Source organism: Epinephelus lanceolatus, chromosome 5, assembly GCF_041903045.1.
Source record: "Epinephelus lanceolatus isolate andai-2023 chromosome 5, ASM4190304v1, whole genome shotgun sequence".
Classification (NCBI taxonomy): Eukaryota; Metazoa; Chordata; class Actinopteri; order Perciformes; family Serranidae; genus Epinephelus; species Epinephelus lanceolatus.
Genome location: NC_135738.1, coordinates 19,853,578 through 19,865,966, shown reverse-complemented (window position 1 = coordinate 19,865,966; position 12,389 = coordinate 19,853,578). Strand labels below are relative to the sequence as shown.

At 39.6% G+C, this 12,389-nt stretch overlaps 1 protein-coding gene across 1 annotated transcript in view; it reads right to left on the bottom strand.

Moving 5' to 3' along the window:
- LOC117261776 (uncharacterized) overlaps nucleotides 1–12,389 on the bottom strand; it is a 38,882-nt gene that overhangs the window by 25,136 nt on the left and 1,357 nt on the right. Inside the window, exons 5-27 of the mRNA XM_078167841.1 lie at nucleotides 11,962–12,052; nucleotides 11,771–11,883; nucleotides 11,477–11,687; nucleotides 11,255–11,380; nucleotides 10,525–10,642; nucleotides 10,297–10,435; nucleotides 10,078–10,182; nucleotides 8,751–8,820; nucleotides 8,496–8,633; nucleotides 8,247–8,411; nucleotides 8,069–8,163; nucleotides 7,828–7,954; nucleotides 7,481–7,736; nucleotides 6,011–6,060; nucleotides 5,799–5,899; nucleotides 4,810–4,961; nucleotides 4,577–4,715; nucleotides 4,388–4,495; nucleotides 4,111–4,290; nucleotides 3,787–4,026; nucleotides 3,515–3,671; nucleotides 3,205–3,333; nucleotides 2,842–2,989 (exon numbers count right to left, since the gene is read on the bottom strand). Coding sequence (XP_078023967.1) covers nucleotides 2,842–2,989; nucleotides 3,205–3,333; nucleotides 3,515–3,671; nucleotides 3,787–4,026; nucleotides 4,111–4,290; nucleotides 4,388–4,495; nucleotides 4,577–4,715; nucleotides 4,810–4,961; nucleotides 5,799–5,899; nucleotides 6,011–6,060; nucleotides 7,481–7,736; nucleotides 7,828–7,954; nucleotides 8,069–8,163; nucleotides 8,247–8,411; nucleotides 8,496–8,633; nucleotides 8,751–8,820; nucleotides 10,078–10,182; nucleotides 10,297–10,435; nucleotides 10,525–10,642; nucleotides 11,255–11,380; nucleotides 11,477–11,687; nucleotides 11,771–11,883; nucleotides 11,962–12,052 — 3,158 coding nt within the window. The remainder of the gene's footprint in view (nucleotides 1–2,841; nucleotides 2,990–3,204; nucleotides 3,334–3,514; nucleotides 3,672–3,786; nucleotides 4,027–4,110; nucleotides 4,291–4,387; nucleotides 4,496–4,576; nucleotides 4,716–4,809; nucleotides 4,962–5,798; nucleotides 5,900–6,010; nucleotides 6,061–7,480; nucleotides 7,737–7,827; nucleotides 7,955–8,068; nucleotides 8,164–8,246; nucleotides 8,412–8,495; nucleotides 8,634–8,750; nucleotides 8,821–10,077; nucleotides 10,183–10,296; nucleotides 10,436–10,524; nucleotides 10,643–11,254; nucleotides 11,381–11,476; nucleotides 11,688–11,770; nucleotides 11,884–11,961; nucleotides 12,053–12,389) is intronic.

The window sequence follows — 12,389 nt, the reverse complement described above, 5'->3', positions numbered from 1 at the left end:
ATATTATCAAGAAATATTTGTGGAAAAATCTTTTTTGTGTTTCAAAAGGTGTGGCTGCATTAGACAGATATAAACAAATACAAATTATATTTTTTGTTTATTGTTTACAAGAAAAACTAACAAAACTAAATTCTTGACAGTTTCAATATGTCAGTTCTCAACATTGTCGGTATCAAAGTCAACAAATAACAGAGAATGTGTTCAAAACTGAACAAAAAATAAATAAACCATCACATCATCAAATTAATATTTAGTAGTCCTGCCATTGGCACGTAGTAGAGCTCTAATCCTGGCTGGCATGTTCCCCACAAGCTTTTCACACTGTTGAGGGGTAATCTTGTCCCATTCTTCTTGAATTACTGCTTTTAATTCTTCTAAATTCTTTGGTTTATGCTTTGAAACAGACCTTTTGATAATCCACCACAGATTTTCAATGGGGTTCATGTCCGGGGATTGAGCTGGCCACTCTAAGACCTGGATACTGTGCTCCTGCAGCCAAGTTCTACTGGCCTTGGATGTGTGGCAAGGGGCATTATCTTGTTGAAACATCCAGTTTTTACCTCGACGGAACAGTGCACGCGCAGAAGGGAGCATGTGGGTTTCGAGAATGGTACAATACTTGGTAGAGTTCAATGTGCCATCACAGACAGTGAGATGACCAACACCAGCAGCACTCATGCATCCCCAAACCATGATACTGCCTCCACCATGCTTGACAGTAGGTACTGTACATGCTGGAGATAATGCTTCGCCTGGCCTTCTGCGTACCCTCACATTAGTAGGAGGAAGATAAAGCTGGAAACTGGACTCATCTGACCACAAAATCTTCTTCCAATTCCTGGCTGTCCAGTTCTTGTGTGCCTGGGCCCAACGATGCCGGGCTAACCTCTGTCTCTCATTGATCAGGGGCTTCTTGATAGCCCTGTAGGACCTTAAGCCATGATCTAAAAGTCGGCCACGTACAGTGCGGGTGGAACACTGGACACCAGTTTGGTTTGACCACTGCTGCTGAAGCTCCTGTGATGTCATTTGGCGGTTTTGCCTGCACATGCGGATCAGGATGCGGCCATTTCTTGCTGAAGAAACCCTTGGACGCCCAGATCTCGGTTTGTCTTCCAAGCTGCTGGTTCGTCTGTATTTCTGCAGAGTGTATCCAACTGCTGAAGGACTGCATCTGCACTTCCTGGCTATCTGGTGGCAGCTGTACCCTTCCTGGCTGAGAATATTTATCTTCAGGCGTGTTTCCTGCGTTAGGTTCCTTGTTTTAGCCATTTTTGTGTCTGAAGAACTTTCAAATGTGCTGGCTTTATGTAGACACGAAGCTTGGCAACAAAAATTGTGTCTTTTAATAAAAAGAACAACCTTCATCACTGGTACCAAAATGACCCAATACTCAAAATTTCTTATGTATTTTTATGGAACCAATCAATTTTAAGTTTTTAATGGCTTTTTTAGGATTTATTTAGTATTTTGGCCGTGACTGTACTAAAATAAATTGCACTTGAAGACCTAAGAGTGATTCTTAATGCAATATTTCACAAATGCATGGGGTGTCCGAAAACTTTTTTTCCACCACTGTATGTCATTCTTGCAATATTAGGCTGAGGTTAACTGAACTGCTGAATTGCTGTGAAATGATGTCCTATTCATGTGATCTCCTTTATTCTCAGATGGAACTATGATGGGGATGTGAGTCCCATAAATGAGTCTATTACACCGCGGAATCTTTAAATGCATGAAAAATATTCATAAATCATTGCACAATGTATCCACGTATATTAATTTCTTACAACCCTGCAGTTCTGTGGAATTCCCCTTTGATGATCCTTTTTGATTTATGCCCAGGGAAAACAACAGAAATGGGCAAAAGTCTTTTCAGAGCCAGAGTCACTTTTCTTACGGCCCGACAAACTGTTGCCTTGCTGATGTGTTTCAGTGTCTCTGATTTCATAAAGAAAACTGCTGCTGGGCAATGCATAAAATTTGCTCCGATGATAATGTAGATGTGTGATGTTTGATACATCTGGGTGGAACAGATTGTTAGATAAATGATACAGTGCGAGGTGAAACATTGTCTTTCATAAAGACATTCCTCCAGGAACGGTAAGATGTCCAAGCAGGGTCTAATCACCACTTCCTTAGGCAACAGCCCCTGAATAAATTGAACCCCAACGTCCACAATTTTATTCACAAAAGGAAACGTCATGTTTCTCCTTCCTGCTACACTCTCAGCAGGCGATCAGCCTCAGGCTTAGATGAAACAAACCTGTCAGCGAGCAGGTTTGCTTCACAGAGTATGTTGCCATAGTAACCGACTCAGTTTTACGCTGAACTGGCTTCATGAAACGGAAAAGTCAGAGTGTCCCTCATCTCAGGCATAACATACTCAGAGTTTTCACCAATCCTGCTTTCTGAAGTAGGGCCCAGATTACTACTGAACCATAATATTTGTTGCAACATGTTATCTAGTTTATCTGGTGGGTGATATTGACACCACAGCCATTTTGCAGCAGCGTCTTTTTTGTCCATTCGAGCTGACATCAAGGAAAATAAATCATTTTCTAGCTGGATGAAATGAATGACTTTTAACTATAAATATGGAAAGAGCTCTTTTTCAAATATAGGGTGGAAGTTTCTGAGTAATCTTGCTGGGAACCAGTGTTGGTTATGGAATAATTTCGGTATGATGGATGCTTTAAGGGAATTTATTTCTTTAAGGTTTAAACGTCAGTTAGTTATTAGTATACATAATTTCATTATGCCAGCTACTGTAAAAAGTATATAAAGGTTTCATCAACTTTTGCACCAACTGCAGCGTTAATAAGAAGGAATGAGACCCACCAAATTTGACAGTTTTCCTTTCGAGGCATGCGCTCCCCTTCTTCATAATGCGTTCCTTCGAGATAGCAGCCACATTCTTTCTCTGACACACACTTCATGGTAATTTCTTCCAAATAAGATTTTTCGGGCGGGCAGCTTGGATAGCAGCCTTAAAAAATTAAATGTTACCGTAAATTGCAAACCTAGCACAGAACAGGTGAGGACTGGAAGTCTAGCCAAAACAATGTGAAAATCTCAGAGTACTGAAAGTAAATGAAAAGTCAGTTGTGCTTAACCAATGGGCTTTACAAAAAACATATGCATGGTCAACTCTTTAATTATAACCTTTAAAATTATACAATATTTCTTTTACGTCATTAGTACCTTCTAATGCTGGAATGTGATTGTAGCATACTCCTGAGGGATTCCTACATGTCTTCATGCATGGTTTTCCACAAGGCTCGTAGTGCCATTCACACTCTCCATCAGGGTTGTAAAAATCACAGAATAGAGCTAATGAAAGAAAACAATGATAAGAAGATACAAGAAAAGATAACTCACTCATGCATAAACTTTTCATGACAAAATGCAAGTCAAGCTTATCTGCAAATTCTACAATTAAATCACAAAAGGGATGCTGACAGATAACATACTTTTGTTTATTTCCTCACAGAAACACAAATAAAACACTCACGGCAGATTGTGGGAGTTCTCCATCTTACACAGGCTCCAGCTTCATTGCAAGCTGCTGCGTAAGCTGCTACAGAGGAGCAGAAACATTCACAATCTCCCCCTGTGTTGCAGGAACATGTGTCTCTCACACAGGCATCATAATAATGTCTTGGGTCCACCTTTTTGGAAAAAAACAAACAAAAAAACATTGTGAATGTCAGTTGAGGCTGACTTATATTCTGCTAACTTATACAGAATGTGATTGGATAGTCAGTTGCTTGGCGCAATTCTTACCTTTGAATGGCAACTGGCAAACACTTCACTGTTGATAATACTGCAGTGTTTTAATGCCCATGCCTGTCTGTGTGAGTATAGACTGCAGGGATTTCTATGTGTGTTTGCATTAGGGCAGGTAGGTGAGTCTTTCCAGCTGTTTCCAAACTCAAGGGCTTCAACCACAATCTGTTTGTCTCTGGTGGTGAAATCATTTTTTACATTCCCATCATAATTACCACAAAGACCACAGACTTTTCCCTGAGAAAAAATGAAAGTGAGTTCATTTGTAAATTGGCAACGTTATTAACATTCATCTGAATGCCTATATATCTCCTCACCCACCTTGAATGTGGGCTTGAGTCTGATCATGAGTGTCGTCTTCTTATTCCAAATGAGAACAAGTCCATTCTTTGCCTCAATGACAAGATATATGCCCATTGTCTGGATGTGATGGGGTATGTCCTCCCCTTTGTTTTGCTTGATAACTCTGACATGTTCCTCTGACAGAACAATTTCATTGTTCTGAAAGAAACGAAACATGCTCATATCTAATTCTGCTAAGCAATTTTTTTTTAGCATTTTTAAAAGACATTTAAATGCATATAATAGTGTTATGTACCCCTAAGTAGAGTTTGATAGCAGTGGAGCAGATGCTTTCACTTGTTCCACATGGGATGCTCTCAGTCAGGACCCTGAAGGTGCCATTCATATCGTCCCCACAGTAATCCTGCAAGATATTGATGTCATTATTACAAGACTGACCTCTGACAAATCACAAACAAAGACTAAATGTACATCCGTGCAATACCTGAGTGAAGACGTAGCCACAGTCCCCGTGAAAGGAGAATTTCTTTTTATCAAAGGTGATGTAATGCCCTTCTCCATATATGGTACAGGTCCCATCACACTCATTTTCTGTACAATTCCATTTTCCGCTTTTGCAAGTGCTATGATTTAAACAGATAAAGTAATGTCAAGGTATATACCTGCTGATTTACAGACACAGCTCTACTCAAGCGTGGAAGGAATTAAATGGCTCACCAGGTATTGCAGTCCACAGTGACAGTCTGTCCAGAATTATAGGATTCTCCGTTGAATGGGCAGGGACAGTTCTCCTCCGTAACACAGCCTCCTTTACCATCAGACAGCAGGCCAGCAGGGCATACACAGCCTGGCATACACTGTGTACTGACCTATACAGTGTAACAACAATGTATTTTAAGTTTTTTTACTGCTGGACAGATAATCTGTTCATAAAGCTGGGCTGTCTATGCAGCAAAGAGACAAAATATTTTTGAAATTGGTGCTACATGACCAGAGAAAACAGAGAAAAAAGCGCTGTGGCATTTGGCTTTGCTCGAGCCAGAATTAACTACACCACACTTCACCAATAAATGCTTCCACTGGTAGGTGACAAAATGTGAGCTTGTTTGTTTTGACACAGGGAACAATATGACGGCTAACGGCTTGCTGTTTGATCTCATTTTTTTCAGCCTTCATTTTTACAATACAGGAAACAGCATACAGCCCACTTCCGGTTAACAAATTCACATGTTACAGCCAAAATAGCTAAACAAAGCTACAGCTAAAACATTTTTCTGAAAAGGTGAGAAATAGGCAATACAGTAACAAAATCTTGGTTCATATTTGATAAGCGCTGCCTAGTTTTACAGTTTGATCAATGGTTGGTTGGAGTTTGAGAGAGAGAGGTGTGGTCATCTCTCTCAACCTGCTTCTGTACTCTTTTTGTCTGTGGTGGTAGGCCTATGAAAATGTGGAGGGACAATCTGTAGTTTGAGCAAGAGCCCTAGAGCCAGCAAATATCTGCTGGGTGACGCATTTCGAGCTAGGAGATCTGGGTGCTGACGCGGGGAGGGAAGTTTACCATTGTTTATTGCACACTACACAAACTTTTATGACACAAAGCTGGTTGAAAATCTGCAAAGTATCCCTTTAACATGTCATCTGCTGCTTTAGTATACATGTTTACAGAATTAAACAACAGTCATGAATCAGTGGCTCAATCTTACACATTCTGTGCCCAGTGTCTGGCAGCTTTTTTGGCACTCAGATCCCTTGTCACCTGGTTTTGCGTTTGAGCAGCTGATGAAAACCATTGGCTCTGTGCATGCTGATGACAATGAAAAAGTGTTATGAAGGACACTGCTGTATGCTTCATGTTGCTCATACTGTATTTTGCAACAGAAGAAATACTACGATGAGTTGAGTGCTTTGTACCTACATTCACTTATGTGGTCTCCTGTGCATGTTAATTTTCCACTATGGCAGGAGCTGAAACACATACAAAGACAAGGGAGGTTAATTATTGCTAGTTTTTGCTCAATTTCTTGAAAATAAAAACAAAATTGATTAATTAATACAGTTAAGAAGCACTGCCACAAGAAGTACAATTATAGCTCTACAGACACTCCTCTTTTTCTATTAACCTCATACAGAGGCTGCATCATTTTGTATGTGGCGCACATCATTCGCCACCAGAGGTCAGCCTGGTGCAACGGGCAACTCAGCTGACAAACATGACAACATTCTTATTGGTAGTTGTAGTCTATTTTGTGACACGGAGACAGCGCCTGGATGCAGGTGACAGATCTGTTTAAAAAAATGCAGCGACAATTTCATATACAAGACAATTATAACACGGACAAAGTGACTCTCGCCCCTTCCCTCCCTCTGCCTCTCTGTTGATGCTATGTGCATAAACAAGATTAATAGCCTGAATAAATAAAAGACTTACATCACTTTCCAGCACTAGATTTATTGAAAGACAATGGAAAACGACTTTTTAACTCCCCCACAAAGATTTGTCATTGTTCCAAACTACAATGGATTTAGGCCTACTTGATACTTTTATATTCGTGTTATAGTTTTGTGTCCAAAAACGTTAACATACAGCCCTGCTATTCATTTTATATAATTTTTCATTTGCATGTTGAGCAGTTGTTTATTTTCAAACAGGGCAAACTCCTTCTATTTGCATTTTATTTTGATTACAGTCTGTTTTGATAAAAGTGCTTGTGACATCTCAAATGTGGCTTTGACTTGCAACTGAAAACATGCAGCCCATTTCAAAGGAAATACCGAGATATGTATTGCATATCGCCATTCAGCCTGTAAATACCGAGATACGAATTTTTGTCCATATCACCCAGCCTTACTGGTGATTGAAAGGCGGTTTTGGTGGGTTTTATTTGCTTCTGTTGAGTTTGAATGAAGCATGTTTCACTATGAATTAACAAGGCAATTAAGCTAGTCTTGTTTTGGTAAAAGAGGTTAACTTGATTTCAGGAGGTGTATGGTTGTGTTTCTCTGTTTAATTGCTTAATATGGAAAACAGGTATCAGAACATTACATTTCTTGATGCTTTGTGAGTGTATTTACTTTATTTATTAGGCTGAAAAAGCCAGGAGAGCTTGTGGAACATAGGGAAGTTGCCAGTGGGGGGTGCAGCGCCACACATAATACCATCATATACTGTATACCTGAGTGAAATTTCAGGAAAGTATGAAGGTATGAGAAAATAGATACTGCCCAAGCCTAAACCACAACATCCCTAGATCGCCTCCTGCCGCACACCTTTGATGCATTTCATTCCCCCACTTTCTGTCTTCTCACCTTTCTCTTAAAGTAACCTAAAAATAACCATAAAAACATTATTCTGTTTTAATTTTACGACAAATATTGAAATCCTCACCAAGTTTGCCCAAGGTGTCTGATGACCTGCCCAGGGCGTACCACCATGTCTCCCACATGACAGTGGCAATGTGAGGCTGGCACACAGTCTCCCTTCTCATTTAGGTAAGTTCCCTCACCACAGCCGCAGCCATCAAGCGGGGTAAACTCAACCTCGCATGTTGAGTCCCACTGACTGAGAGATTTGCAGGTGCGATCACAGCTTGTCATTTGGTAGCCATACACGAAAGTAGGGGGGCAGCCAGTTGTGAATATCTCTTTTGAAAGGAAACAAGTTCACTTAAATATTAGAAATACTATAAATATAGACTTCATTATTACACGCTTGATAATTTGGGTTGAACTTACGGCATTCAGTGCTCCTCCATCCGTTCAGTAAGACACCTTCAGCTGCACATGCATGGACGTAGGAGGATATGGCAGCACACATGCACTTGACACTGTTTTCGCAGGCGCAAGTGTCATAAATACAAGCCTGTGGAGAGAAGCAGCAGCAAGCTAACTGAATTGTTGAAATATGCACTAAAATAGTAAAAGTAAAATAACACAGATACAAAAAAAATGCATACAAAAAGAAATGACTGCTTACAGTTTGATAGTCTTCTGGGTTTATTTCAGAATGGCACTTTGCAAAAATCCCATTTGGGTCTGACAGCAAGCCGCACCAATGTTTAGCATATTTCTCTACAAAAATAAATCAACATCTTCATTGTTAAAATGTTGATAAAAACAACATTAAAATATGGAGGGTGATGTCTGTGACCTACCCTTGTCTATACTCAAAGTGCAGGGGTCGCCGAGTGCGTTTGTCACATCGCGGCAGCTTCCTCTGGCTTTCCAGGTGTTGACAAATGTCCCAGCCGTTCCCTCAATCAATCCATTAGTGGTTCTGAAGTCGTCAGCTTCCACATCATTAAAATCTCCACAAAGACCTGGATAATGATAATGTTACTCAACAGAATACAAATTGCAAAGGGTGGATAATCAACACCATAATTAAAAGAAGTAAAACACACCCCTGAGTTTTCCCTTATTGGAAACACTGGCTTTGATGTAGATCTGCATAATGGGTGAGAGCTGAATCTCGAGATGAAGCCCATAACTGGTGTGGATTACAATAAAGAATGTCGATGGCCTGAAGACTGTTACATCATCTGCAGGGGGGAAAAACATTTTCACATTTAAAAAAGAGAGAATTTGAATTTGAGCAAACTCAATTATAAGTTATGATTTCATCAGAGAATGAACACCAGAAAGAACCAAACACTTACCCATGAAAAAAGGCAGCTGTGTGATCAGTTTGTTATACAAAAACTGTCCGCTGGAATCAACTACAATCATCTGCAGAGGGGGAAAAATAGCAATATCTTAAAAATGTCAGGTTTAACCCCTTAAAGTCTGCAATAGAAAGACAGTAACCTTACCTTTCTGCTGCAAAAAGAATGAATGTCCTAGCTATTACGGTTTTATTTTGGATCAGCATATACAGGGGTATCTATTTAAACAGCATCATGCTAACAGCCTGCAGACATCTGTGGGATCAACTACATTTGTCCAAGACCCAGAACTTTTCTAAGCAGACACTGTGGAGGCTGGACTTTCAAAATAAATAAATAAAAAAATATTTAGGTCTAATTAGCCTATCATTGTTTAATATTTTCACTTTCTTACAAAATTAAAGTTTTCTTATATTAGCCTATATCAGTGTAGAGAGACACTGTAAAGAATTAAACCAAATATTAAGAGCTATGAGCTTGTACCAAGCAGCAACCTCAGGGGCAAAAAAATTAAGCCAATGCACAATTGCTAAAAACTGCAATTCCTCCAATGGCCAGTTGAGGCTGGCTCCAAAAGTGAGTCAATCTCCATTGATGCCCCCCCCCATGTTAAAATGCCCAATTGTACTGCAGAAACATGTTTACAGCCTGGTACAAAAAAAAGTTTTGGTCAATTTCCCCATTTATGACAACTGTACAGGGGTTCGCCATTTTATAATTATAATATATTTTATAAAGGCTTAAAGTTAAGCATAAGTGTGGGGTCACTTTGAGTGACTGAGTGACAGGCTGCTCGGGAGGCATTACCACAGTCAATAAGTCAAATCCATCCCTCACACCTCTACAGCTCCATCCTCTTGTCCAAATATGGCTATTTCTGGCTCAAAAATCCAAGATACCAGTGGCCAAAATGCTGAACTCACAGTGGCTACATCTATTGTTTTTATTATACAATCTATGGTTTGTTCTCCTACACGAAGATAAAGCACAAGCCACATTCCATTTATAAAAGACAGAAATTAGTTTCAGATTCACCTTAACGCAACGTATTTCCATTGCATTTGTTTTTGAGATTGCTTCTATATAGAAAGAAACAAACGCTAGATATCCTAAATACCGGAACACATTTTTTTTCCTCGTCACATTTTCTGAAGTCATTAATATTCTACAAGCTGCACGGGAAACTTTGGTAGGATGTATGTGGCCTGAAGGCCACAATTTGACTATCACTGGTCAAAACCTTTACAACAGATACGAAAGGAGAAAAACTTACAAATACGTTTTCACTTTATGAGAGAACCATAATATACCATAATATTACCATGTGTTTAGGCAGTAGTAGGGTGACTGCAGCCAGGCACGTTGATTTATCTGAATTTTTACATTTGGCCAGGTCACCTAGGACACTGAACGTCCCATTGATTTCCTAAAAGTCAAAAAGATAAAAATGCACTCAATTACAAATTGTTGGCTTACTTACATGTATTGTAATTTTGTTTGTGAATTAAAGGATTCATTGATTTTAGTTTGAGAGCCTCACCTTGGTGAGAACATAGGAGCAATCTCCATGGAAAGTATACATTTTATCATCATAGGTGGAGATGTGGGCACCACCCAGCAGGGAGCAGATACCAGGACATTCTATATCCTCACAGCGCCACTGGCCCCGGGTACACATGCTGTCAACAGAGTACAGTCAGTTAAGCTGGTCAGATCACCTTACAGTAAATGCACATGATATGAACACTGCACTGAAGACATTAGTTACCATTTTTGACACGCCCTTGTGTACGATTCCCCTGGTTGGTAGGGCTGGCCATTGTGTAAACAGGTGCACTTGTCAATAGCAACACAGCCATTTTGTATAATGTCGTCAAAGACAGTCCCTTAGTAGAAACATAGTGACGTGATTAGTCTGGTCTTCAAACCACATTAATTTGTGCACATGAATTAACAAAACAAAAACTATATTGTTGTCATTTCACCATATGTTTAAGGGATGTCAAAGCTAACAGAGTATATCCACATATCGCTATCCAAAACCTCACAGATTTCATTGTCCATTGCCTGACAACTTTGCGCATTAATTTGCAGAATGTAAGCTACACAGCTGTTTATGTGCACCTAACTGATAGCAGCCAAAGCTATGTCCAGTGTTGCATTTAAACTGTACAAAGAAGAGTGTTGAGGCACAAGGACAAATGTGAGAAATGCCATAACTGACTATATTAACATGATGTAATTAATTCAGTATTTGGAGGCAACTAAATATCAAAACACAAGCCTTCTGTCAAAACTATAACTTCAGCTTTTGTTTGTTTAAACAAACTGGCGGCAATTCAACAGCAAGAAAACTAATTTTGCACACCAATGGCAAGAGTCAAGAACACAAGCAAAATAATTTGAGAGTCTGAATATGAGTATGAACAGAATAAACACTCTGACATCTGCCAGACTCAAAAAGTCGTCTGTGCTGGTTTTACAATCAGGAAACTTACCAGATGGACAGAAACATCCATCCATGCAGTGATCGTCACACACTTGGCTTCTCTGGGGGTTGCTGCAGGTGTCAGTACAGGGACTACCACATTCTTTATACTCCATGTTGAAAGGGCATGTTGTTGCTATTCAACACAAAAAAAGACACAATTTAAAAACAGTGACTCTGATATGAATACAGCAAAATTATTGAAACTCAAACGTTCAGTTGCTGTTCTTACAACACAGTTGTGCGGTCTTCCATTGCTGTGGTTGTCCGCCTGCATGAGCACACTGACGGGAGTACTCTGACATGGTTGCACACAAGCATGAAGTGCTGTTGTTGGAGCGGCACAGGTCCTTCATACAGGCTTTGGTGAACGAGTCAATATCAATCAGGTTTTGACAGCTGAGAAATGCTGGTCCTGACAGCAAGTTTGTACAGAGGTCTGTCTGTGGGTCAAAGTATATGATATATTCAAATTGTACCTAACATTATACATGGGTTTACTTGAAGCAAATCCATTTTCACATACTTGATTTGCACAGCTCTGCGTGGCTGAAGAGGACATTGCTGCACACTCTTCATTGGGACCATCGTTTTGCGAGGCCTCCCCATAGTATTCAATAGTGAAAGACTCCCCAGTTCCTAGAGGAAAATGAGCCTTGAGGGAGTGTGAAGACTGATTCTGTGCAGAATATTTTAAAATGTATTACTTTTATTTACCTGTCCTGATGAACTCATCATAAACCTGGACTCCATTGTAGTCACCACACAGGCCACAGGTCTGATTCTTGAATTTTGCATCCAACTCAACCTAAAAACAGGTGAAAACATGGGTTAAAATAAATGCAGAAATTAAGATGAAATCTCTTAACTGTAGTTAATATTATGCATTTTTTCAAAGTTGCTTCCTTTTGATTTCATATGGATTAATCTTTATATCACCTGGGTCAAATCTCTAATCTCTCAACAGCAGTAACACGGTGTCGACAGGTATCAGACACTTAAATTTAATGCTCTTTAAGACCTTGTCAAGGTCATTTTTTAACAAAATTTAAGACTGATTTTTGGACAAATCATTGTTTTCTTGTTCAAGCATTGCAACCAAGTATAAACTAAATATAAAGATAGCTGTGTAGTCCCATGCAGAG